Here is a 26,303-nt window from a genome sequence, read left to right as displayed (position 1 = left end):
ACTCCAGGAGCTTCATTACAACTGTCAAAATAATGAACATGCTCTTTATTTATGACCTGTTTGCAACAACGGCTGCTATTTATTGAAAATGTCTAATGACACTGTGTTTTATGGAATCCCGGCTGAAGTGTATGCACTCTGTATACACACCGGCCAGGATTCCATGTGGCCGCACTCAAAACTGAAATGTCAATGTCACTGAAATGTCAAGTCATCTCCGGCTGCACTTTACATTGCTATGATCAATTGAAATGCGGGCACACCGGAACGTGCCCAATTCAAAAGATATAAAGTTCAGCCAGCCGGTACTGCAGTATTGGCCAGGGTGAATTCCACAGACAGCGGCCATTCTATGACACAGCCGTGTCACAGAACGGGCGCTGTCTTACAGTGTGTGAACCCAGCCTTTAACTGTGTGAGAATATAGCCTTAATGTTATCAAACTGAATCTACACTATATCAAAACTTTAATTTGACATAACCATTCCATTCAAGTGCTCATAATGATAACATAAAGGTGTAAAATATTTTTATTCCTTTTACATAGTTATAATGTGATACTGTTAGCATTTTTCTCCACAACTATAATACTGTACAAGACATGCCATAGTAAATTTTTGCGCTTATTGTAATTTACTTACTGATGGAATATTTTCACATAGGTTTTCAAACAGATCTTGCTTGTTCTTATCAGACTAGGAAAGTAAAAAAAAATCACAATGATGCAAATAAAGTTATAAAGTCATAAAAACCTTTCAAATATTATTAATCTGTTAAAATGCAAACGTTACCTCTGGAAAGAAAGTATTTAAAGCAAAATGTTTGTAGTCAAAGAATGGAATGGTCCCTATCGCTTCCTCGGACACAACTTCTTTTTCTGTCTGAAGTTCTGCAAAACCTTCACAAAAAATAATATGGATTATTTCAACTTTTAAAAGACATATCTGTCACATATCTTGTCCTTGTGATTATAATTGATGTCATTGATAATGTACCATACCTGTATTGTCATTTCAGATGTCAGAAACCAAATCAGCTAGTCCTGCTCTCAGTTGATAAGTGGATACAGTCAGGGCCCGTTCACACTGAGCAAAAGTGGCGGAATTTCAAGGGGAGCCCGCGGACGCCACTTGAAATTCCACCTCTCCTATTGATTCAATGGGATTTTTTGTGCACCCTCGCGGTCTCCACCAAGGAGTTGACATGAAAGGGGCTTAAGAACCTTGACTTTGTTTGAGACAAATGTAGTTCTAGAATAAGCATAATCTGGCACCTACAGTATGGGCCAGTGCGTAGAGCAGGCAGGATATAGTGGCAGTACATTGGTGCCCCTTGTTTTATTGCTTTAACAGCGCCTTTCTAGACCTGGAGGGACTTGATTTCTGAAGTGTAATGTAGGTGGCTAGCAGCCCCATCCCGCATGCGGTTATTGTAATGTCTGTAATATGCTGATTGGGATATAGTGACTGAGCACTCATCTCACTGATAATGGCTATCAACATGTAAAGGTTACTTAAAGAAATAGAGAGTGGGGTGGCTTGACAGCTATATCACACTTTACCAGTCTTATAAACCACTGAGCAACAAGTATTGATGTGTCGATCAATGAGTCGAGAGGACTATTGTCTTCCTAATCAGCATATTAGTTGACTATATTTACCAGCTGCAAAGACTATGAGGTCACAGGTCAATAGCCCAAACTTAGGGGATGTACTGTTGCTGCTGATGCTGGTGTACCACTTGTACCCGCCTTCTTCTCTCCTGGACAGGTTTTGCAGAAGAGACAAGAAGAGTTTTCCAGCTGCTAATTCCCCCACACCTTTTTTACCCTTGTTACCCAACAAAAGCCAGCTGCCATGTAGTCTAGTCAATGACACTTCTGGCCTCTGACTCACAAACACTCCCTTGAAAGCTCCACTCAAATGATAGTTCAACTGAATTTGGGGACTCATTTGGGGGTTTGTCTTGAGGACTGAAGTAATTTGGAATGGGTAGAGAAAACCCGGCATTCACCAAGGAGATTTGCTCATTTATTCAGTGCAGTGTTCATCAATTTACAGCAAGTACACATTTCAGCCAGACATGGCTCTCATCAGCTTGTCTGGCCAAAACGCATAGATGCTGTAAATTAATGCACACTGCACATATCACTGAACCTTGCCGCCTTGTGCACCACCAGCTCTTGGAGTGACGTCCTTTTGTCTCCAATATGAAATAATTTGGAAGACTGATTCTGAGGTCTGAATTAAAGGGGTACTCCAGTGGGGGGGCACTTTTTTGCTGGGAGTGGGGAGGAGGTGGCCAAGGGAAAAGACGTCCACTCACCTCCCCGATTCCAGCGGCGGGTCCCGCATCGCGGCGCTCCGGTGCCCGGTTCTGGGCCGCTTCCGGGTGTCTGACGCAGGCCCGAGACGTGACGTCTCAGGTCCGCTCAACCACTCAGGGTGTCTCAGGCCGGCGTCATACACCCGGACGCGGCACCGGAGCGCCACGATGCGGGACCCGCCGCTGGAACCGGGGAGGTGAGTGGACGTCTTTTCCCTCGGCCACCTCCTCCCCGGTCCCGGCTCCCACGCTGGAGTACCCCTTTAAGTTGAACGGATGAATATAGGGCCTACTTTATTTTGAAGGCCTAAGTCTGGGATTTCCATGAATTTTGCAGGACTTGTGTGGGGTCTAAATTAATTAGGGACTCTAGGATTTAAATTTAGTGGCTTTTTGTTTTTGACATTAACGAATTTGGAGGACTGAGACTGGGGTCTGCATACGTTTTGGTAGTCTGAGGGTCTAAACTAATATGAGGGTCTGGGGTCTGTACTCCGGGGTTGTCTGGAGTCGAAGATTTGAATTATTATGTATACTTGTATAATGAACATAGTGGGTATGCATAAGTGCGTGCATGTTAAAACAGTTGTCTAAGTAGTAAAAGATGGCTAACGCCTTCTACTCCTTGGCGCTCACTTCCATGGAGGGGGTGAGCATATATCAGCTACACCATGCAGCTGTTGAACATCAAGTGTGGGCGTGGTTTTGCCCACAAGCAATGATAGCCCATGCAAGGATATAAGCCAATCCCTTCTCTTGGCAACCCGTTGAATATTACAATCTGCTCCAGTTATAACATGTTTTGTTGTCATAAAGTTTAAATCTGCCATCTGTACTCTATTGGAATTTTGCAGAAGAACCTTCTGACATCATATGGTTATCTAGTATAGGACTGGCCATGGTGGACACTGCTGTGGCTGTTACAAACATGTTCCACTTCTATAAATATATGAAATGAGGAAAAAGATCAGGCACTCACCCATCAACGTGTCAATTTTCTTCTTTATTGGTTATAGAAAAAAGTCATAAAAACGCGTTTTTATGACTTTTTTCTATAACCAATAAAGAAGAAAATTGACACGTTGATGGGTGAGTGCCTGATCTTTTTCCTCATTTCATATATTTATGGATTACCCTACTATCACTGAGCACCACACGGACGTGTATTACTATTGCCTATATTGCTACTACTAACACAGGAACTGTAGTGCCGAGCAGTCTCTACTAGTTGGATGTTCCACTTCTATCACCCAGACAACTTGTTACTTGTAACATTATATACTGTGTACATGATTTTTAACTCCATATTTTACTTACATAAGTAGTTACATATACAGTATTGCAATTGAATAGTAAGCTGGAGCTACAAAATTTGGGTTTTCCGCAGATTTTTATGATGGGTTGACTCACCTTCACGAATCTCTTTTCTTATTTCACACTCCAGCTCTTCGAGGTCTTTACCCATTTTCTTGCTCAGTTGTTTGGATTTGTGTCTTGTGATTAACACAGCAGCTAAATACGGAATGTTCATAAAAAAAATGGACATTTATTACACATAACTGGACTGGAGCATACAACATCTAAATGCTTTAGAGCTGTTTATGTGTGTCCTCCACTCCATGCTTTTGAATCCCAACAACAACAAAAAAGTTTGTGTAGAAAATTACCTGAATGTTTCACTATCTAAGAACTTTGCCCTAATAAAGTGGTTGGCCATTTTAAATATATTTGTTTTACATAGGTATTGAAGTGAGTATAAATGCTAACTTGCTCATATCGGAAGCCTTCTCTGCAGCCCCCTTCAGAGTAACAACATTGCACTGCCCCTACTTGGTCCCAGTCTTTGAATGCAACCAGACAGCTTCTCTGTCCATACATAGCTGCCTTTCCTTTGAAAGCACATGTGATGATACACGTCACTGTGCCTCCTCAACTGCTACTTCCTAGGTTGCAATTAGAGATGAACGAACCTCGAGCATGCTTGAGTCGATCCGAACCCAAACTTTCGGCATTTGATTAGCGGTGGCTGCTGAACTTGGATAAAGCCCTAAGGCTATGTGGAAAACATGGATATAGTCATTGGCTGTATCACGTTTTCCAGACAACCTTAGAGCTTTATCCAAGTTCAGCAGCCCCCGCTAATCAAATGCAGAACGTTCGGGTTTGGATCGACTCGAACCCGAACCCGGTTTGCTTATTTCTAGTTGCAATGTACAGCTATGTCATAGATTCACAGACTAAGCTACGGCGGGGGGGGGGGGGGGGAAGATTAGATGAAACAACATTGTTACTCTAAGCGGGGTTGCAGAAAAGGCAGATATGTAAGGTGGCCAATCCCTTTAAATTCAATGATACCACTGCTAGTATGTGCACATGTACATCTCATTTTGACAGGATGCTGACGTATAGTGACAGGGAAAGGCAAATCACAATGTGGATGAACCCTTCTTTTTTTTACTTTTAAAAATCTTTGCAGATATTTGACCTTGAAGAATAGATATTTAATCTCTTCAGTTAAAATTTCTGTTCATCTTTTTTAATGTAATTTATCATATTTTATAAAATAAAAAGTATTAATTTTGACCATATCCTGGGAAACCTTCGGGGGGCCCCTTCAAATAAATGTTTTAATAAATAAAAAAAATCTGTAGATTCACAGACACCTGACTTCTTCCTTACTCTAATTTATTGTACTTTATTGTAGAAATGTTCTTAGACGTTTTTGGGTGTCATTTTAACATGTTTTGAAATAGCATCATATGACTCTGTGGTCAGACTTTGCTGAGCCGTTTTCCAAACATGCAAACATTTTCTTCTTAAAAATAACAAACAGAGATTAGCCCCATGTAATTTTACTCCTGTACCTTCAGTCTGGCTTCACAAATGTTTGTATGCATGTATGTATGCCCTTACTGATCTCTTCAACATTCAATCCCATTCCAGTGTTTTAATAATAAACATGTCCATTTGTTATTTATTCACTTATAATAGCTACAATATTAAAGGGGATTTCCATCCAAAATTATATTTTGGCCAGAAAAAAACTTTAATCTTCTTCACTTGTATTTATTTAACATCAGTCTTATATGCTATTGTTTTTTAAAGGTTTCCTATGGTTTTGAAAAGCTGACATCTGAAACAACATTTCTGAAGTTAGGGTGCAGGTATTGAGACCCCCATTTATTTCTAACTAAAGGGCAGCAGTGCTCAGCATAGCCCTGGGCCTGTTTGTCTACCTGAGTCAATACTTGGTGCTGCTCGGAGAGGAGCACATCCATTGTACAGATTCACAAAAAGTCATTGGAAAGTCTATGGAGAGCAGAGCTCATTAGTGACAAGCAGGAAAGAATGGGCAAGGCCCTCAGCTGAGCATGTCTGCCCTTTATTTTAGTTATTAATGGGGACTTAATGGGGCCTGCACTAATGAAACTTCTGAAATGTTATTATGACATGTCCGCAGCTTTCTAATAGCTTAGGCTCCCTATAATGCATACACTACTGGCTAAAAGAGTTGTGAACAGAGTGTGCAGACAGCCACAATGTATAATGATTTGCACTTGATAACAAGGGCAAAGAACAATTACTGAAATCATATTACACATTGAAAAACTTAATACTTACCAATAACTACAATGATAAGAAGTGGAACAACGAGAAGAATCAAAAGATATGAGATGGAGCTGGGGTTGTTTACTCTCACTTTAAAGTTGCCTAACATCACCTTAAAAAATAATGAAATAGTGAAGTGAGTCATTTTACAGGGTTAACAATGGCAAAGTTAAAAAAAAAAAGGATCTGTTTATTTCCAGATACAGCACCACTCCTGTTCCTATGGTCCCTAGGCTGTGTCTAGTATTGCACCCTAGTCGAATATACATATATTGTGAGAGCTTAGCTCTGTAGAGCAGGACAAATAGCAGGAACAGTGGTGACACAAATTTATTAAAGCCAGCAGTTTCTAACAACACAGGATGCAGTCACCCGATATAATAACACAGAGGATTTTACATTACACGGTACAGGTCCATTAAAGGCTTCAGCACACATTTTACAACTTTGTTGCATACTTGCACCAATGCATGCCCCCCATAAAAGCAATGCTAATAACTTACCTCAATCCACATTGGGTGGCCAATAACTTTTCCTTGCACATGCTTCCTTGCTTTACAATATATATACTCCTGAGTGAATCTTGTTATATTCCATGCTGTACAGTTTAGTACTTGTTCCTTATAGTGTATTTGGACTTTGATTTCATGTGGCTGAATGTTCAGGTCATCCTTTGTTTTCTGGAGAATTAAATGGTGTTCATGAAATGCTTTATGCAATAGCATAAATGTTTCTAAAGCAAAATGATAAGGCCTCATACTAAAATCCCCATATACACCTATTTCCGCCGGATCAAATTGTGCACATTAATGACCACTGGTTGTGGTATCATACTTAAAGAAATAGATTATGCTAGGGGCAGGTTAATATCTTGCCCCACCTCAGAAAATCCTCCCACAAAGCTCTAGATGCAACTAGAGAAGATCGAACAGCGACGAAGTTCAGGTTCGTACGAACCCGAACCATCAGCATTTGACTCCCGCTGCCTTCCCGATACAGCCTATTACCTAGGCTGTATCTTTGTTTTCCAGGTGGTACTCAGGCTGTCTCCACCTTCCCCACGGAAGGGGAAGGCAGCGGGAGTCAAATGCCGATGGTTCGGGTTCGTACGAACCTGAACTTCGTTGCTGTTCGATCTTCTCTAGATGCAACCCTAGGACTGTCAGGAAAACATGGATACAGCTATAGGCCGGGTTCACACAAAGTATTTTTTCAATTAATAATAGGTGTCGTTGCAGATCGCTATATAATGAAAAAATACATTGCATTGTTTTCTATGGTATCCCGGACGGGGTGTATACACTCTGTATAGACTCCAGCCAGGATTCCATGCGGCCGCACAGAAAACTGACACGATATTCATGAAATGGTGGGCGCACAAGACTGACAGTGCAGACAATGTAAAGTCTAGCTCCGGCTGCACTTTACATTGTCTGCTATGGGTAATTGGAATGTACACCCAAATGCACCTGCATTCCAATTCAAAAGAAATGAAGTTCATCCCGACCAGGTTTAACTTCAAAGACAGGGGCCGCTCTGTGACATGGCTGTGTCACAGAACAGCCCTGTCATGCAATGTGTGAACCTGGCCATAGGCTGTATTCATGTTTCTGCAGGTGCGGAGAGTCAAATACTGAGCGTTTGGGTTCTAAGAACATTGCCAAACCTGAACAGTTCAGCAAGTCCGTCCGCTCAACATTAATGATACATCATAATGACCAGTTAAAGGGGGTTTTAAGGACTTTAATATTTAGGCTTATCTTTAGAATAGGGCATCAATATCAGATCTTTCAGTACCCCTATCAATTAAAGCAGCTGTAGTAGAAGCATTTATTTTAGGGACTGTGTCTGCTATTATAGCTCAGTCCAATTCATTTTAAATGGACTGAAATGCAGAAAGCTACAGTACCATGCACAGCGACTACAAAATGCATGGGAATACCATGGCTCTTTCAATCATTGATCAGAAAAAAATGCCTAAATGTCTGGCAGTCTATGGTAAATCAGTGGTTAATTAGTATATCCTTCAGTTAAGTACCTGTTGGCTAGTGGTTAGTAACTTCCTCAGGCTCCAGCGATATCTGGTCACCAGTCTCTGATCCAAATTTAGCCTGACAGGAAGTGAGAGCGCAATATTCTGCCTTACAGTTCTTACAGTGGTGGCTGCATTGCATTAGAAGGGGGGATGTTATAGTGTCTGCTATCTGTGTGATGGCAGCTGATAAGAAATCTTTCTGCTACTCAAGGTATTTATTATCATTTGAAGAGGATTATATCTAGAGTTCATTTAGCATGACTGCCCATAAAAAAGGTCAAAAACAGGTGCCTGTCACATTCATGCGGAAAGTCATAGATAACTGTATGCTGTTCTTCAGGTTTGCTTTTCTATATCCTGCTTTTAACCTGCCTTTATAAACTTTGCATAAATCAATAGTACAAGCAAATGTATGAAAACATTATAATATATGTTATAAAAGGAAAACGTTTGTCTTCCTTTCTCTTTTTAGCCCCCTCCCTATTTAAATTCACTCAATTCAAAATAGCTAAATTCTATCCTCTCTTTACTAGATGGACTAACAGATCACTGAGAGATCAGCTTACATGCTACCATTACTGGTCTATGGAGAGGGTAGGGGTAGAAGTTATCTGAAATGTACACTTCGGGGGAGATTTATCAAACATGGTGTAGAGTGAAACTGGCTCAGTTGCCCCTAGCAACCAATCAGATTCCACCTTTCATTTTCCAAAGAGTGTGAGGAATGAAAGGTGGAATCTGATTGGTTGCTAGGGGCAACTGAGCCAATTTCACTGTACAACATGTTTCATAAATCTCCCCCTTTATGTACAGTCGGGGAGATAATTAACCCCTTAAGGACTGAGACAACTTTTGTTTTTGCACTTTCAAATCCCCCCTCATGTTTAAAAGGCCATAGCACTTGCATTTGTTTAACTTTTTCACAAACCCACATGAGCTCTTTTTGCGACACCAATTGTGCTTGACAATGACTTGTGCAATGACAAACGTATAAAATTATTTGCGCTGTGAAATTGAAAAAAAGAATTTTCATTTTCGGGAGGTTTGGTGTTTACACCGTTTCCCTTTTGGTAAAATTAAAATGAGGTGTCATTTTTTGCACCACAATCTGTACTTTTTATCAGTAGCTTGCTCAGGAATTTTGCACTGTATTTTACTGTAACTTGAAGTTCCCTAAGGGGATTCTATGAAAACTGCACTGATCTCTCAAAGAGATCAATGCAGTACATATGTGCTGCATTGATTTATGAGATCAGTGCTCAATTAGTTTGGGCTGCTGGAATGCTGGGATCAGCGTTCAAGGATTGTGTTTAAGGATTGTGTTTAAGTGGCAATTATTAGGTTAATTATCCAGGCGCTGCGATCAGCCGGCACTGGCTGATAGCAGTTGGGAGCTGCATGGTTCAGAGCGGGGTAGATCATGGTACATCATGGGTCCTTAAAGGATTAAAAATTTATTTTTATGGCTTTATTGTCCATATCAGCCAGGTCTAAGCTTTTCTTGTACTACCAGAGATTGTTAAGATATGAAAGCTGAGTTCGGACTGGTTGCCGTGGGCAACAAAGACGGTTTCACTCAGTTTTTATTCTGTCTGACAAAAACAAAAGCACCATCTCTCAAACTGCTTTGGTGTGATGAAAACTAAGCTGTGATTGGTTGCTTTAGAAATATCAGACAGAGTTTTCTAAAACAGATTGATAAATCTGGGCCATGTGTTACTTAGCACACAAGTAGGTATCTCATAGGAGAGACAGATGGGTGACCTGTGGTCCACCTTGATGAATGATTAAAATGGGGGTGCTCATCACTTTCTGTTATAGTCTCTGTTTAATTAGACAGCGGCCATTAAACATAGACGGTTAGCTTACTTTAGTAATGAATTGACACATTTTATCTTTTGAGGAGAAAGGGATTTCTTGCTCTCTATACAAATAATACTGTAAGTTTACTGATGTATTCAACAGATCAGGTTTGGCCACAGTAAAATCAAAATATATTGTTTGATTTACCTCAATTCTTAGTTCAAGTTCAAGATCATTCTCATTTAATAGTTGATAAGTGTTGAATGTAGGGTCTGCCTCATAAGTGAATTCCCCGCATTTCATTCTACTTTCTTGAATGGCTAAGTCCACATTGGCAGTTTGTGGAATTTCACCTAATTTTGGAGCTGTAAAATGGCAGTGCGATGCATTTCCTAAGCACTTAAAAACATAAAACACAAAAATATGGGTAAAGTATGTTATAATACACAGCTGATCAAAATGAAAGAAAATCCCATAAACATTATCCTGACGCATTAAAAGAAAAGTTTATCGCGTCAGGGATCAAGTTGAAAGTGGCTACATCTGTATATATGCTTCTTATATTATTTCTTTATGCATTTTACAGCTTAATACAAAGTGGACATTTTTCTGGCCCTATTGTCTTATTTCATAAAAAAGTGACATATTTCATCAGATTTAACATGAGAGATATTCTACCTAAAAAAACTAACAAATTTAACGTGGTAGAACATGAGATTGTATTCTACTAAGCTTCCTGACTACATGTCACTGCCACCTCATGAATCAGTACCATTACAAAAGTTTTTTGTTCAAAGTGTGTTTACAAAGTGTGTAAAGTTTTATGCTTTTGACAAGTTTTTTTTTTTAAAGTGACTCTGTACCCACAATCTGACCTCCTCCCCAAACCACTTGTACCTTCGGATAGCTGCTTTTAATTCAAGATCTGTCCTGGGGTCCGTTCGGCAGGTGATGCAGTTATTGTCCTAAAAAACAACGATCCCTCAGCTGCTTGTCATTAACCCCTTAAACGCCGTGATCTATAGCGGTAGCTGCGTTTAAGGTACTCAGTGACAGGACAAGCTCCTGTCACTGACTGATCAGGACCCCTGCAGCCATCTTGAGGTAATGGTTCATTAAGACTTTGGCACCAGATGTGTATACGTAGCCACGTGATTACCTCGAGACCGTGAGTGGATGGGTGGGAGGTTTGGGGAGGGAGGTTTTTTTTTTTTCCTATTACTTATTCTGTTTTATCTTCTATGATGTATCACTGTGTTTTTTTTTTATATGTGGTAACTATTGCATAGATCTCTTGGTGGGAGTATTTTCCGCTGTTGTGACATATATTTGTAAAATGTTTTGGTTAAAAAACAAAAAAAAAATGAAAAGTGAAATAAAAAAAAGGGTTTGAAAGTGTTTTGTAAAAAAAGTGAAATAAATTTTTTTTAAAAAAAATATTAAAACAACCCCCTATAAACCCCTTATAAAAAAAATAAATAAAAAGCGATCAAAATTTTTCTTTTGCGCCAATATATTAATAAAAATTTGAGTTCATGGCGCAAAAAAATAACACTCCATACAGCCCTGTAGGTGGAAAAATAAAAGCGCTATGGCTCTTAGAAAGCAGGGAGGAACATTGCATTAATTTGACCCGGACATCCGTGCATCAATGGGCTCGGTCTTGAAAGGGTTAAAGGCCATAAGACAAATGTGTTCCCTCTAGATGCAGTTTCTGCTGAGCTCCCTCTCACAGCATATAGAATGATAAACAAATATTACTAAACGGGTTATCCTTTTAAAACTGATGCAAAATGTCATCGATATTAGATGGGTGGGGTATCAACTCCTGGCAGCCGCACCAATCATTTGTTTAATAGGGACTGCAGTGCCCATGTGAGTATGCATTGGCTAGTTTGTATTTGCATAGGCCCAGATTTATTAAAGGGAGTGAAAAAAAACTGGTTTAAACATCCCAAAACACAATCACAGCTCAGCTTTCAGATGAAAACTGATCCGTGATTGGTTGCTATTCACAGTTTACACCACTCTCTTTTTTACACAGTTAGATATATCTGGACCATTTTTTTTTTAGCAATGCAAGTTCACTTGATTCGGACAGCTCAGAAATACTGTGCTCCCCCCAGAGGAGTCAGCCCCTTACTATTCTTATATGGATGGCCCATGCTAAAGACAGGCCATTCATTTTAAAAGGCTTGTTTATCCCTTTAACAATTATTAATTTGAAAATTGATAAGTGTATGTTTTAGCAATTTTCTCAAACCAGTTTATAATTACATAAGATTACAGAATAACATCTTTAAAACAATCTCAGATCAAGTGTGAAAATAAATTTGTAAAACTTACGTCTAGTTCTTTGTCCCTGTTCTTTGAAATTATGGTTTTGTCTACTAAGTCCAGATTTCTACCAAATATAGTGATATTTCGACCACCACTGAAAAAATAATATAAGTATAAATAGATAGGGTAGTAGGGAAAAACTTTAAGCGAATGTACCACTAGGTACATCCCTTTGGGTTTTTTACATGAACAGACCAGCACCGATGCGGGAATGCCAGTGGCGCTGTCCTTTTACTGCCACCCCCAGTGTGACGGAACCCTTTCCCCTCTGTGATACAGCTCCAAAAGAATCAATGGAGCCTAGATCCTCACACTGTGGGCCGGTGCTCGCGAATAGACCAGCACTGTGCATGAGAACCCGGTGGTGGTTCAAAAGATGATCCTCGATCATCTATTTAGAAATGTGTAATCTGACTGTGATAGTGAAGAGAGTTTTCTCTACAGAACAGGAAATGTCAGCCTATTATTAGGCTTAGTGACCCAAATGAAAACTACAAGAATTCAGGATTATTTTATATCATAGATAGTACAATGGAAAAAAAAGAAAAGCTTCATTAAAAGTTCTTTAAAAAGTGTTAACCATAAAAGCTAAGTTGATGCAACATTTTTTTCTGGCCATATTTTTGCATGACTGTAAATAATGCTAAAATTATAAATAGTTATAGTTAATAAAAAACAGTTATAAAAAATGGCCATGATTTTACCTCTAAATGGTGGCCGTTCAAAAATACAAACATAGCTAAAAACTTGATTTAAATAATAGGTCATTTTCTAGTAAGACCTATAGGATTTGTATGTAGGAGCTATAAAGGACCTCTCCTGACATGTCTGTTTTAGTAAAAACTTGTATTTTCCCAGGTTCTGGTGATTTTGAGCAGCTGTATGCATGTTGATAGACAAAGGGGCAGATTTATCAAACATGGTGTAAAGTGAAACTGGATCAGTTGCCCATAGCAACCAATCAGATTCCACCTTTCATTCCTTACAGACTCTTAGGAAAATGAAAGGTGGAATCTGATTGGTTGCTAGGGGCAATTGAGCCAGTTTCACTTTACACCATGTTTGATAAATCTCCCCCAAAGAGTCTAGTGATTTTTACAGAATATTTTACTTTGATTAAACATGGCATGGAGGCAGTTGATAGTGAAATGACATGGCTGGATTTTAGATATCATGTCTATGTCAGAGGAAGGCAGGATTAGGCACGCTGAGATCAAACTCTTAATCAGTAGATGTTAAAAACCATAATGGGGTTTTAGTCATCTTACCTTAACCACACAGTATCTGGAACAATGGCAGAACACGACACTGATTCATAAGAAATACTTTTTTGGTAACAATTCTTATCAAAATTCACACAAAGCTTCTTTATTTCATTCTGACTTTGGGGCAGAGTGATCAGGGCATATGTGTTATTTTTCTGATTTGACACTTTCAGTCTAAAGAGGAAATGAGAGAAAGAGATATTACCACAGTTCAATTAGACAAATAAAATGTATGGAAGCAAAATTATACATATAATTAAAGTTTGTTAATGTCTGCGTATGTAGACTATACCCTTCCCTGGGAACAATACCACGTTACACTAGATAATTATAGCTTGAAGGTGAATATAGGGCCCTATTACAGATTATCTGACAGATTTTTTTAAGCCAAAACCAGGAATGGATTTGAAAGGAGGAGAAATCTCAGTCTCTCCTTTATTACCTGTTCTCTGTTTATAGTCCATTCCTGTCTTTGGATTACAAAAATCTGTCAGATAATCTGTTGGTGTAATAGGGCACTTAGGTCATGTTTCCACCACATATTGTGTCACGTATGGAAACATGTGGGCACTACATATGCCTTTCCTATAAATAGGGATATATGCTATAGTGAGTAAGTGACATACAGTATCATTCACGTGTATTCTGCATGGAAAGGCATTGAACAACACTAATCCGAATCCAAAACTACAACAATATGTAGGACAGAATAGTGAAATAAACAGTAGAAATCCAAGGGTTATCTCTTCCGTGTATTCTTCTGCATATTTATCCATTGGAAAGGTACACCTTGGGAACATGGGGGGGAGGTAAGGGGGGAATTTAGCATTTGCAACTTTTTTTCACTCCTTTTTCCATTAAACTTTCTCCTGTATGCTGGTTTCTCTGGTTTTACACTTCCAAACAACCGCTTAGATTTCCTATAGGGGAATACTTACATCTGAGGTTTACAGCTGCTGGCACCAAATAAAAATACTCTCGACAGACTCTGCAGGTTCTCACCACTAATGGGGACATTTTTCCTTCCTACTGAAGTAACCCTGTTAACTGCCACATATGTAATACTGACCTGAAGAGAGAAACATAACATATTAATACAGGTTATAAACTCCAATTCTGGAAGTGTAGGCTGCAGTACAGGAGCCATATTAGAGGGGAAGAAAAAGTCAAGACGGCAGACACATTGTAACGGACAATTGAACTAAAATAGGTATACACATAACACTTTGCATTGTCCTCTGATTATAGCCTATGCTGCACTATATAAACTATATATGCATTTATAAAATACCACAGTTTAGTTTACTCTAAGTATTTTGTTGTTTAAGGGGAATGTGCATATTTCCATGTTATGTAAATTAACTGTATTTCATATCGTCATTGCTTCTTTTCCACATCCCGCGCACCTTTCTCTTTTTAGACTGACAGGCTTCTTTTCTCCATCTTCATATCTGCAGTGTTTCATGTCCTGTGCCTCTTTTGTAAACCATATGCCCACTGCTTATTTGAAACAAACTATAGGTCTACACATTAACATGGCGAATAAGTCTAGAGTCACATGGCAATATATTACTTGACAAATCTGAAGTCATGAGACCAAAATATCTGCAAACACAGGGAAGTTGCAAGCATGTTGCCATTGCATGCAATTTGCATTGAGGTCAATGGTGGCCAAGTTGTGTGCAATCTGTGACTAAAAATCCATCAAAGAGTAATTTTTTGCAATTGTCATTTACTAACATTTGGCACCATTTACTAACATTGCGTGTGATGTCACATGATCTTTGTGTCGCACGACCAAAGTCACCACCCTAGCCTATGGCTGGACTCACTGTAGCATAATATGGCCAAATTCTTACACCTGTAATATAGCCAAACCTCCCAGTCAAAGGATAAGTCTAATGACCTTAGCTGAAAGCATCATAGAGCTCTAACTTCTAGCTCTGTCTTATTCTTCCCTTTAATGTCATTGTACATACAGCCCCCAATGAAGCCCGTACAGCAGCTCTGTACTAGGGGGGTCATATAGTCTCTGTGTAATGCCTGCACATGAGATCTAAGAAGAGAAAATGTAAGCTATAAGTTTCTTTATTCTTGTCAAATCTGTTGTGTAAGGCTTTTTCAAGTTCTGTTTCCTTCCCTTATCAGTAAACACGATGTACGCCTTTCCTTTCCTGTTCCTTATTTTAAGTTTTACATGTATCAGCATAATTTCTGAATAATTTTACAACTGGGAATGGGGAAATTGTGTAAATGTCTATTCAGTGTCATCTTATGAATAGACAAGATGATGCCCCTGCAGAATTACTAATAATTGCTGTGCTCCAAAGCCAGTCGTCACTGTCACAGTCAAGTATGAGGACTTCACAGTGCAATGACTCCTATGTTACCTAAGTGCTGCTACAGTGGGGTGGGTGCACCAATGTCAATGGCATGAACATTTCCCCTGGAGCACACCCCGATACTGTATTTGGCCAGTGGACTGTGGACAGTGTAGATGCAATGGAAACCAGATTCAAGGACACAATAAGGTGGTAAAAAGGGAACTTTTACTAAGAGACTTAGAATACTTTAGGCACATTACACTACAGTCTCTTAAATGGGTTATCCAGCAAAAATTGTTTTCTTTCAAATCAACTGGTTTTAGAAAGTTATATAGATTTGTAATTTACTTCTATTTAAAAATTTCAAGTCTTTCCATACTTATCAGCTGCTGTATGTCCTGCAGGAAATGCTGTTTTCTTTTCAGTCTGACACAGTGCTTTCTGCTGAAATCTCTATCCAAGACAGGAACCGTCCAGAGCAGGAGAAATTTTCTATGTGATTTTGCTGCTGCTCTGGACAGTTCCTGTCTCGGACAGAGATGTCAGCAGAGAGCACTGTGTCAGAGGAAAAGAAAACAACAATTCCTGCAGAACATACAGCAGCTGTTAAGTATGGGAGGACTTGAGATTTTTAAATAGAAGAAAATTACAAATCTGTATAACTTTCTGAAACCAGTTGATTTGAAAGAAAAAGATTTTTGCTGGAGTCTCCCCTTTAACCCCTTAAAGACGCATGACGGGTATACCCGTCATGCGGTCGTTAAGGGAGATCAGAGAGGGCTCCCGACGTGAGCCCTCTCTGCAGCCCGTGGTCCCCAGTTGCTATGTGTAGCCAGGGACCGCGGGTATTAGCCACCGCGGCCGGCTAATTAACTATTCAAATGCAGCTGTCAAAGCTGACAGCTGCATTTGAATAGTGGTGGTGCCCCCTGTCCCTGGTGTCTAGTGGGGGATCGACCCCCCCGGAATGCGATCGCGGAGGGGAGATCCGCTGTAATGAGCCGGCCGGGGCTCAGCGTTGGAATGACACTGATCCCGGCTCGGGAATCCATGTAGATGGTCTGCATCAGACCATTATAATAGAGCACCGATCTGATTAATCATTGCTCTATTATATACACAGCATTGATCTTAATGGGAGATCAGTGCTGTGTATATAGAAGTCCCCCAGGGCGCTTCTAATTACTGAATGTGAAAAAAAATAAAGTGTTTTTATTAATATTAATAAAAAACCCTCCCCTAATAAAAGTTTAACCCCTAGATGACCCAGGACGTAGAGTTAAGTCATGGAAGTCTGTCACCAGACGACCCTGGACGTAACTCTCTACGTCCTGGGTGTTTCTCCCGCTATGAAGCGCGCTCCGGAGCGGAGAGCGCTTCATAGGAGGTGGGGGCCGGCTGCAGTGAGCAACCGGGACCTCACCGGTAATGACACGCTGCAGTGATGGCGCTGCCGCGTGCCATTAACCCCTTAAACGCCGCGACCGTGGCGCGACCGCGGTGCGACCGCGGCGTTTAAGTGTAAGTGACAGGGGGAGTCCCCTGTCACTTACCGATCGGGACCCCCGCAGTGTGACTGCGGGGTCCCGATCGTTGAAACGGACCACCGGAGGTCTCTCACCTTCCTCCGTGCGGTCCGATCGGCGATCTGCTGCACTAAGCCTGCACAGGCAGGCTCAATGAGCAGATCGCCGATAACACTGATCAATGCTATGCCTATGGCATAGCAATCATCAGTGTAGAAATCAAACTAGTGTATGTAAAAGTCCCCCAAAGGGACTTCAAATGTGTAAAAAAAAAGTTAAAAACACCAATACACTACCCCAAAGCCCCTCCCCCAATAAAAAGTGAAATCACCCCCCTATCCCATTATGTAAATAAAACATATAAAAATAAATAAATAGATAAACATATAATATACCGTAGCGTGCGTAATTGTCCGATCTATTAAAATATAACAAGCGTCATTGCGAACGGTAAACGGAGTAAACGAAAAGAGGGAAAAAAGGGCGCAGATTACCGATTTTATGTTACATTATATATTTTAAAAAAATCAATAAAAAGTGATCAAAACGTCCGATCTTCACAAATAAGGTATTAATAAAAACTAGAGATCATGGCGGAAAAAATTACACCCCATACAGCCCCATAGGTGAAAAAATAAAACTGTTATAAGTGTCACAATAGGCCCATTTTATTAATATTTAATTGCCAAAAAAAAAGGATTTCATAAAAAAAATATATAACATTAGAGAATCTGTGTAACCTGCATATGGTTGTGTTCGGACTGACCTATAGAATAATAGTATCACATCGCTGTTACCATATAGTGTATTACGTAGACACAGGAACCCCCCAAACGTTACCATATTGCATGCTTTTTTGCGATTTCACCTATTTATATCTTCATAAATAATATATTTGGGATTCCATCATACATGTTATGGTAAAATGAAAGACTCCAATACAAAAGTACAACTATTCCTGTAAAAAACAAGCACTTACATGGCCTGTAGATAGAAAACTGAGAGTGCTAGAGCTCTTAGAGGGGGAGGAGGGAAAAACGAAAACACTAAGATCAAAATCTGCGCGGTCCACTGGGTCATTTTGGGCCTGGTCCTCAAAGGGTTAAATCACCCCCCTTTTCCCATTTTCTAAATAAAAATAAATAAACATATTTGGTATCGCCGCAAGCGTAATCGCCCAAACTATTAAATAATTACATTCCTGATCTCGCACGGTAAACGGTGTAAGAGCAAAAACCCGCAAAAGTGCAAAATTGCGCATTTTTGTTTACATTAAATCCAGAAAAAATGTAATAAAAAGTGATCAAAAAGTCGCATATACGCAAACAAGGTACCAAAAGAAAGAACAGATTGTGGCACAAAAAATGACACCTCACACAGCCCCATAGACCAAACAATAAAAGCGTTAAAGGATGGGAATAGAGCAATTTTAAACACATTTAGTTTTCTTTAAAAGGTTAAAAAAATTTAAAAGCCATCAAATAATATAAAAGTTATACAAGTTACATATCATTGTAATCGTACTGTTTTGAGGAACATAGATAACATATCAGTTTTACCATAGGGCGAACAGCGTAAATACGAAACCCCTCAAAATAAAAGGAATTGCACCCATTTTTTTCTGTATTTGCAAAGCATAATTGGTGTCACAAAAAATTAGGGCTCATATGGGTCTGTAGGGGAAAATATGCAAGTGCAGTGGCCTTTTAAACATGAGGAGAAAAAAAACGAAAGCGCAAAAATGAAAACTGGCTCTGTCCTTAAAGGGTTAAGCTCTCATTCCTGGTGGCGTTAAATGAGTTACCCATGTGGAGAGCTTTTGCTGCAGCAGAAAGTATATCACTAGTCCTAAAGTCAGTGCCCTGAGGTGGTGGAGATTACTCCCTTGGCTCATGGAGGTTTTTCCCTTTACAAAGTACAAGTACAAGTCTGATGCCCCTATTCCATGAGTCGTTTGGAGGAGCAAACGAGCGCTATTAGCGCTAGTTTGCTCCTCGCTCCCCACTCGCTGCCGCCGCTATTCAACGCGGCGTCAGCGAGCGGGTGAGTGCGGGCGGGGTGGCGGGGAGCTGCTGGGGGGGCTGCCAGGGGGATCGCTGATCGTCCGGGCAGCCCATAGGATATAGCAGCGCCTGCTGCCGATGCTCCTATTCAACGGAGCGACGGCAGCAGATCGCTGCTATATCAGTCGCTTGTTTTTCAACATGTTGAAAAACAAGCGACTGCAACGATCAGCCGACATGAACGATGTCGGCTGATCGTTGCACTCTATTCTACGGGACGAATATCGTTCGTAGCGGCCGATATCGGCCGAATACGAACGATATTGCTCCTCTAAACGACCCGTGGAATAGGGCCTTTAGAATAATGCTAAGGGGCACTGGCAACACTTATCTCCTCAGACTCAAACAAATACTCCTCAATGAGGAAAATCACACTCAAAGCCTGTCTTCTCAGGTGCTGGATTACAGTTACAGTGGCCTAGTTGGGTTTAGTCCATGAAAGGGCTGCAGCTTATGATTCTCTCTCTCCTCTGGCACACCTCTTGGGTGTACCTCCCTTAGTCACTCCTCATACTTTCCTTGTACTCGACTAGCTTCCTGCAAGTGGGTTTATATAGGGGGCCGATAAGCATGGCTCCTCCCTATTCTGGAAACTTCTATGCAAAACTCAACAACAGTAACAACAAAAAACAATCAGTAGGTGGTACTATTGCCCAATGCGTGAGGTGTTTCTGCATATGGTAACTTGTCACCCATTCTCTGTCTTCCAGGCACACTGGTATACAGAAACAAAGTACATTCCTCTGCATAAAGTATGGAAGTGAACAGGGACCATCTTATGCCCAGTCACATAACAGCACTTTGCTATGGCAACCATCCTGAGCCTAGAAAATTCCATGCACAAGCCCTATTCTAGTTAAAAGGACTTGTGCACAGAACTGTGTTGCCTTGGTAACCTGTTCCTCTGGTGTGGAGAGCATGCAGCATGGTGTCATGACAGTGACCCTTTCATTATAAACTTTATTATTAGGGTAGCTTCACACGGATCGCATTGCAGCGGATTTTCTGCTGCGGATCCGCAGCAGAACCGCAGCAGATTTGACTAGATAAATTAATACAGCATTAAATCCGAACTGTCAAATCCGCTGCAATACGGTACGTGTGAAGGTACCCCAATAGTGTATATTAACAAACATTCTTGAGTAAAATATGAACCTTTTTTTTTTTTGTTCATAAGCGATCATTTCTACAGCAACAGACTGATATCAATAATATAATAGATGTTACTCATATTCCTACACAATATTGTCATGCTATGTACTGTAAATCAGTGACAACCAGCCTGATAACTGTAAAACTATGCATAGTAACCTTACATTGGATTGTATTGCTCTTGTTTCAATGATTTTGCAATTTTCCTGTGAAGACAAAGGGCATAAAATTAGAAAAAGTTTGTGTTTTCCATAAAACATTTAAGCGCTGAGCTCTGCATGTGTGCTGACACTTCATTCATTTGGAGGATATTTGCCCTCTATTCTTGGGTTGGCGGGGGTCCCAGCAATCAAACCTCTCTTCCCCCAGTGCTCTAGTCATCCCTTACCCTGTTAATACGGGGTTTAACTTTGGATCATAAGACTACCGCTATAACACTGGTGGTATATGTTATGAGATGGCTATGTATGAAGTACTATGTGAGCAAGACCAACAACATGTTCAAATCAGTGAGCATGTGGAAGATATACCACAAGGTTATGGCTGCTCGGCTCACATTTTATTTGTTGTGATAATGAAGCCGCCTTCACATAATGTTTACACCATACTTGCCTGGTGTACAATGGCAATCGTCACAATGATATGCCATTTTATACCACCTAAAACTGGCAGCAGACCCTTTCATTTTAATGGCCTAACTATAGTCAACTAGTGAGTATATTTGGCCCATTTGCCACATGAATATGCTTACTTTGTGTGAGATTCAAAAGTATGCTCTACACTTATGGGTCCTGCTACATAAATGTATGGAAGAAATGTAGTCACTAGTAGTTACTAGTTACTATTCTTGTTTTTCTAGCACTAATACATGCTTTGTATCTTTTTTTTTTTTTTTTTTTTTTGGTGTGTGTTTGTTATACAATTCGGCTCTACATGCTTGCAAATGCAATTTTTTAAAACAGATTTATTCAGACTACTCTGGATGCTGTTGGATCTCCTTAAAACGTGTGTGCTACATAGCTCCTATTGGGATTGTCAGCTCATCAGCATACATCCAGTTCTCTACTACATTTCACCGTGCTGATGGACTATATCACATTTTTAGCATGTTCCTAGGACAGGTAATGACAGGAACGCTTTAAATGCATATGATGCTATTTTTATGTAAGAAGAACTAGACTAGAGCTTGTGTTTCCTCATCACACTCACCTCATCTGCATAAGCTTCATTTTCACATTGGCTCAGTGGAGATATACATGAAGAAGTTTTGATGCACCATAAGCAACCACTTGATATGCAATCCAAGCAACTGTTTCAGAAGAATTAGCATAATGTGGTCAGTTCCATGGATAGGTAAACACAGTACAGAACTAACTATATGTTTTAGGCAGGGAATCTTGAAATGTTTGTACAAAGGTGGGCATACACCTTTAATAACTGTCACAGTTATCTCTTCCGTCCTCATCATACAAATTAGAGGTCATCACAACTAAAAATTCTCCATGGAGAGGGGAGAGGTCAGCTGCAGCCAGACTGTTGTGGTAGCAACTTATCTCTCCAAGAACAAAGGGGTCAAACACTGATTTTCCATCACGCCTGACCCTTATCTTTACCAATATCACCTGTCTGTGGAGTCTAGGGAGGCCCCCATACACTTTATACCGATGACCAAACCTGCTGCTTACAGTAAGTTTAGCCAATGTAAGTATGAAGAGAATGGGGACCTTGGGTCTAAAGCAACCAGGCCATAAGATATATAGCTGTTGCTAAGGAGTGACCATATTTGTTTTGCACATACTTGAGATTTTACATACACACCAATAGTCAAATACATGCCTGTTTTCTAGGTACTGCGAGCACTTCTGAAATTGGAATCGCGCTGAGATAGCTGGCCCACTACTCTGGGCTGCAGCAGTTAATGTGTCTAAAAAGACAAATAAAGGCATAAGATTAAATTTCTAATTTGTCCGTTGTCAGATTTTTTTTTAATGTTTGGAATTCATGTGTTAATTTTTGTACTGTAATGTTATATGGAATGTTTTACACTGTTCATTAGCACCATGTAAGCAGTCACATAAATGTTTTTAGTTAAAAGCAAACATTATGGTGTTCAAAGCCTTTAGTTACATTGCATCAAAGAGCATATTAATCATGATTTTCCAGAATCCCCCCCCCCCTTATTTTGTTTAGATCTTAAGGCTTATAGGGGTATTCCTATCCCTAGCACTGGAAATTATCACTTAAAGCGACATAACTCTATTTTGGTCCATGTTGAAAACAAAGAATGCCATGAAGGCCTAACACCAGATGTGTTTCAACATCTTATCCTTGTTCACTACATCCATGTCAATGGTACAAACCAATATATTCAAAATAATGTAGTTACATGACCTAAAGGAGCATTAAAACGCAAAGTCATAAAAATACATATGAGTTATGGGAAACGAGAATATAAACGCTATACAGCATAACATCCCATATATAATGAACACATAGGTAGGAAGTAGAGATGAGCGAGTACTAAAATGCTCGGGTGCTCGATACTCAAGACGAATATATTTTCTGATACTCTGGTTGCTCGTTTCGAGTAACGAACCTCATTGAAGTCAATGGGAAACTTGAGCATTTTTGCAGGGGACCAAAGCTCTGCACAGGGAAGGTTGCCTGAAAACCTCAGAAAATTATGGAAACAACACGGAAATGGACAGGAAACAGCAGGGGCAGCATGCATGGATGCCTCTGGGGCTGGCTAATCGCAACATTACGCCAAATTATGGGCTCCCGGCTCTCTCCCCCATGTTCCTGTACCTCCTCCCTTGCTCTAACTTCTGTTCACTGTCAGGCCAGTAATCTCCTGAGTTGACTGATGTCTATCAGGGGTCAAAGTACAGCCTTGGACACACTGATGCAGTAGCTGTACTTCGCTGATCCCCGTCTCTCTCCCCGTACAACAACTCCCCCTCTTTCTCGGCTCTCTCCTTACTGCACAGCCAGCAGACCTCCATGTGATTGATGGCTGTCGGGGGATGAAGACACACAACACTGCATACACTATTAGACAAATTGACTACTGACAGCAGATTTGGGGTTAGTCATATAGAGTATGGGGGACATGCATCATCCCGCGTACTGATGATTTTCGGCGTAAAGTGGCGATATGCGAACGATTTTATTCGCAAATGGCCGATTTGCGAATAAAATATTCGCATATCGGCACTTCACGCCGAGTACGCCGGGGGGGGGGGGGGGGGGCGGAACGGGGGGCGCGGACTCAGAGTCCGCGCGATTTATCATTTTTCATAAGACTGGAGGAAAATTGTCCTCCTGAATGAATGGAGCACGCCATGCACGGGGGTTTGGGATAAACTGCGGAAGTTGGGAAGACTGCTTTTAATCTGTGATAATATGCCGGAATAAGTCCTCTTCATAGACCCAAAGGGATAGTTAACTAATCCAATGCAGAGTTGGTTCAAAATAGATACCACTAGTTGGGATGCATAATTGTGCCTCTTTTGCTTAGATATTTGCATTTTCCTTTTTGGTTTTAATGGTCATTTTTGCAAACTGACAAGATGCTTGTATAGACATTAAAAGTATAGTGGTTAGTGCAGAGGACTGATATACCTGTTTCATCTCCTTTATGTACAGTAATCTGGCAGGAACATTCCAAGGATGAAGCCACGCTTTTGCCTGAACAAAGGGCTATCCCTTTGTCTTTATTTCTGATTTCACAGTTCCAGGAAACATTGTCATCAATCAATGAACGTTTTTTCTCAATGCTTACTAAAATCTAAATGGATAAAGAAGGTTGTTATAAACATGGAAAATGTTCAGCATGGGATGTATGCCTGGAATAACAACATACATGTAGTATCTATCTATCTATCTATCTATTAATCTATCTATCTATCAAGCTTTATGTACTCTTTTTTACTGGCTTTTTTGCTAGTCTTATATGTTTACAGACACCCCCCCCTTCCCTTTCCTGTCTGTCCCAACTACTGAACTTTTGACATTTAGTGGTACAACCAATGCCTGAGCTGTCAAAGTTATTAATTCTGAGTGCCCACCTGTATTTTTTATTGGACTTATAAATAATGTAGTATTTAACATACAGTATCTGCAGTTTGGCCCCATTGCATGGTCCATTGATATGTTTAACACGGATGTCAAAGAACTTTTGAAAAATATACATTTGTTTGAAATTAATAAAATGATAGATCAAATGGAGGTTTAACAGACATACAATCCCATGACATTTGACATTATTAATTGTTAGTAAGGGTTAAACCTTTCCATCTTTGGGAAGAACTTTTATTTTGAGACATTTTCCATATCCCTCTGAAATTCCACTCCATTTCCCCAGCGATGTAGATGCTTCACATTCTGTCTTCATGGTGCACCTGTTTCCATTAAATAAAAAGACATATCATTCAGTTTTTATCCCTGTTATTTACTATTGAAGATAATGGAATGCTACTGTATATCCTTCACATGACCTTGAGGCTATGTTCACACAGAGGCATAAAAAGGACTCTGGTTTAGTTTCCGGCCATAGCACGCTCCGTGAATAAGCGGCCGGAGATTTATGTAGTTTGCGTGCAATGGAAAGTATAGGATCTACGGCTGCACAGTTTACACTACGTACGAACTTACGCCCGGATCGTATGCGGCGCCATAAAAAATTAACCAGACCATTGTTTTGGGACGGAAATGCTGTAACTTACGCCCGTAGCGTAACATGCGGTCCCGTACGTAGTGGTGATTTCTTCTTTTTTCCACTTTGTTTTGCCGATCCAAAAGGTTCTGTGGGGTGTCCGGGGCTAGCCGAAGATATCCCAGTAAAATACCGCTGTCAGATCGCTACGTACGCCGCTCGGGAAGCGTACGTAGCTTACGGGCGTAAGTTCGCGGACCGTACGTAGCCGGCCCCAACTTGCGTAAATTCCGGCCGGAGTTTTACACGTATATGTCCACCGCAAAAATATGCGGCCGGACATATACGTAGTGTGAACATAGCCTAAAACTTGTCTGTTTTTTTTTTTATTGAATTCAGTGGGTACTTCTATTTGAAAATACAAGAACCCGGTCCGTATGTTGAATGCCATTTTGCGTACAAAGAATGCATTTTATCATGCTTTTTATGTGTTCTGAAACATTTTATGCACAAAAACACTTTAAAACCATTATAGAGAATTAGCTGTATACAGATTTATAGAACATACTTTACACTTTTAGATAAATTCTTACAAGGATAATTCCCCTTTAGTGGTAGCTGCAGACAGAAGTAAAAAAAAAAAAAATTGGCTTGCTATGAAAATATATGCAGTTTTGGGGCCCATAAAATCCCTTCTACTCTCCAAAATTTCAATAAAGGTTTTGGACAAATTATGTCACAATAGGTACAAAAATACATAAATTATATTGAGACCTCAGGTGTTTATCCCATTCATTTTATATGCCCTAAATGAACTCCTTTTGCAGCTGCTTCTTGACATTAAGAAGTAATGCTTAGCCTATATAAAATGAGAGAAAAACCCAGCACTACCCCAGCTGTATGGCCAAGCATTCGCCATTAAAACAATTGTGGGGTCCATCCATTCCCTCATAACAGTCACAGCAAATTTATGTAAATGTAAGTGCAAAAATTCATGTAGATGTAAGTGCAAAAAAATGTGCAAAGAATGTATATAACAGCTGATTCACAACAGTTGTATACATTACATAGCAGCTATTAATAAAGTGCAATGAAACAGATACATGACAGCAGCACACACATTACATATAATCATAATGTAAATATATATTATTGCTGCTAAATAACTGCATATAGTTATTAAGAGAAATACTAGATACCCACA

At 40.0% G+C, this 26,303-nt stretch overlaps 1 protein-coding gene across 1 annotated transcript in view; it reads right to left on the bottom strand.

Annotated features, from left to right (window-relative positions):
• Nucleotides 1-26,303, bottom strand: part of PLXNC1 (plexin C1) — a 62,545-nt gene that overhangs the window by 24,344 nt on the left and 11,898 nt on the right. Inside the window, exons 5-18 of the mRNA XM_069974253.1 lie at nt 24,734-24,845; nt 24,067-24,232; nt 22,279-22,366; nt 21,652-21,751; nt 20,607-20,648; nt 14,316-14,446; nt 13,381-13,551; nt 12,119-12,206; nt 9,980-10,171; nt 6,438-6,614; nt 5,947-6,046; nt 3,736-3,837; nt 792-898; nt 642-695 (exon numbers count right to left, since the gene is read on the bottom strand). Coding sequence (XP_069830354.1) covers nt 642-695; nt 792-898; nt 3,736-3,837; nt 5,947-6,046; nt 6,438-6,614; nt 9,980-10,171; nt 12,119-12,206; nt 13,381-13,551; nt 14,316-14,446; nt 20,607-20,648; nt 21,652-21,751; nt 22,279-22,366; nt 24,067-24,232; nt 24,734-24,845 — 1,630 coding nt within the window. The remainder of the gene's footprint in view (nt 1-641; nt 696-791; nt 899-3,735; nt 3,838-5,946; nt 6,047-6,437; nt 6,615-9,979; nt 10,172-12,118; nt 12,207-13,380; nt 13,552-14,315; nt 14,447-20,606; nt 20,649-21,651; nt 21,752-22,278; nt 22,367-24,066; nt 24,233-24,733; nt 24,846-26,303) is intronic.

This window comes from Dendropsophus ebraccatus, chromosome 1, assembly GCF_027789765.1.
Source record: "Dendropsophus ebraccatus isolate aDenEbr1 chromosome 1, aDenEbr1.pat, whole genome shotgun sequence".
NCBI classification, from domain to species: domain Eukaryota; kingdom Metazoa; phylum Chordata; class Amphibia; order Anura; family Hylidae; genus Dendropsophus; species Dendropsophus ebraccatus.
Note: the sequence above shows the minus strand (reverse complement) of the source record. Positions and strands in the feature narration are given on the sequence as shown.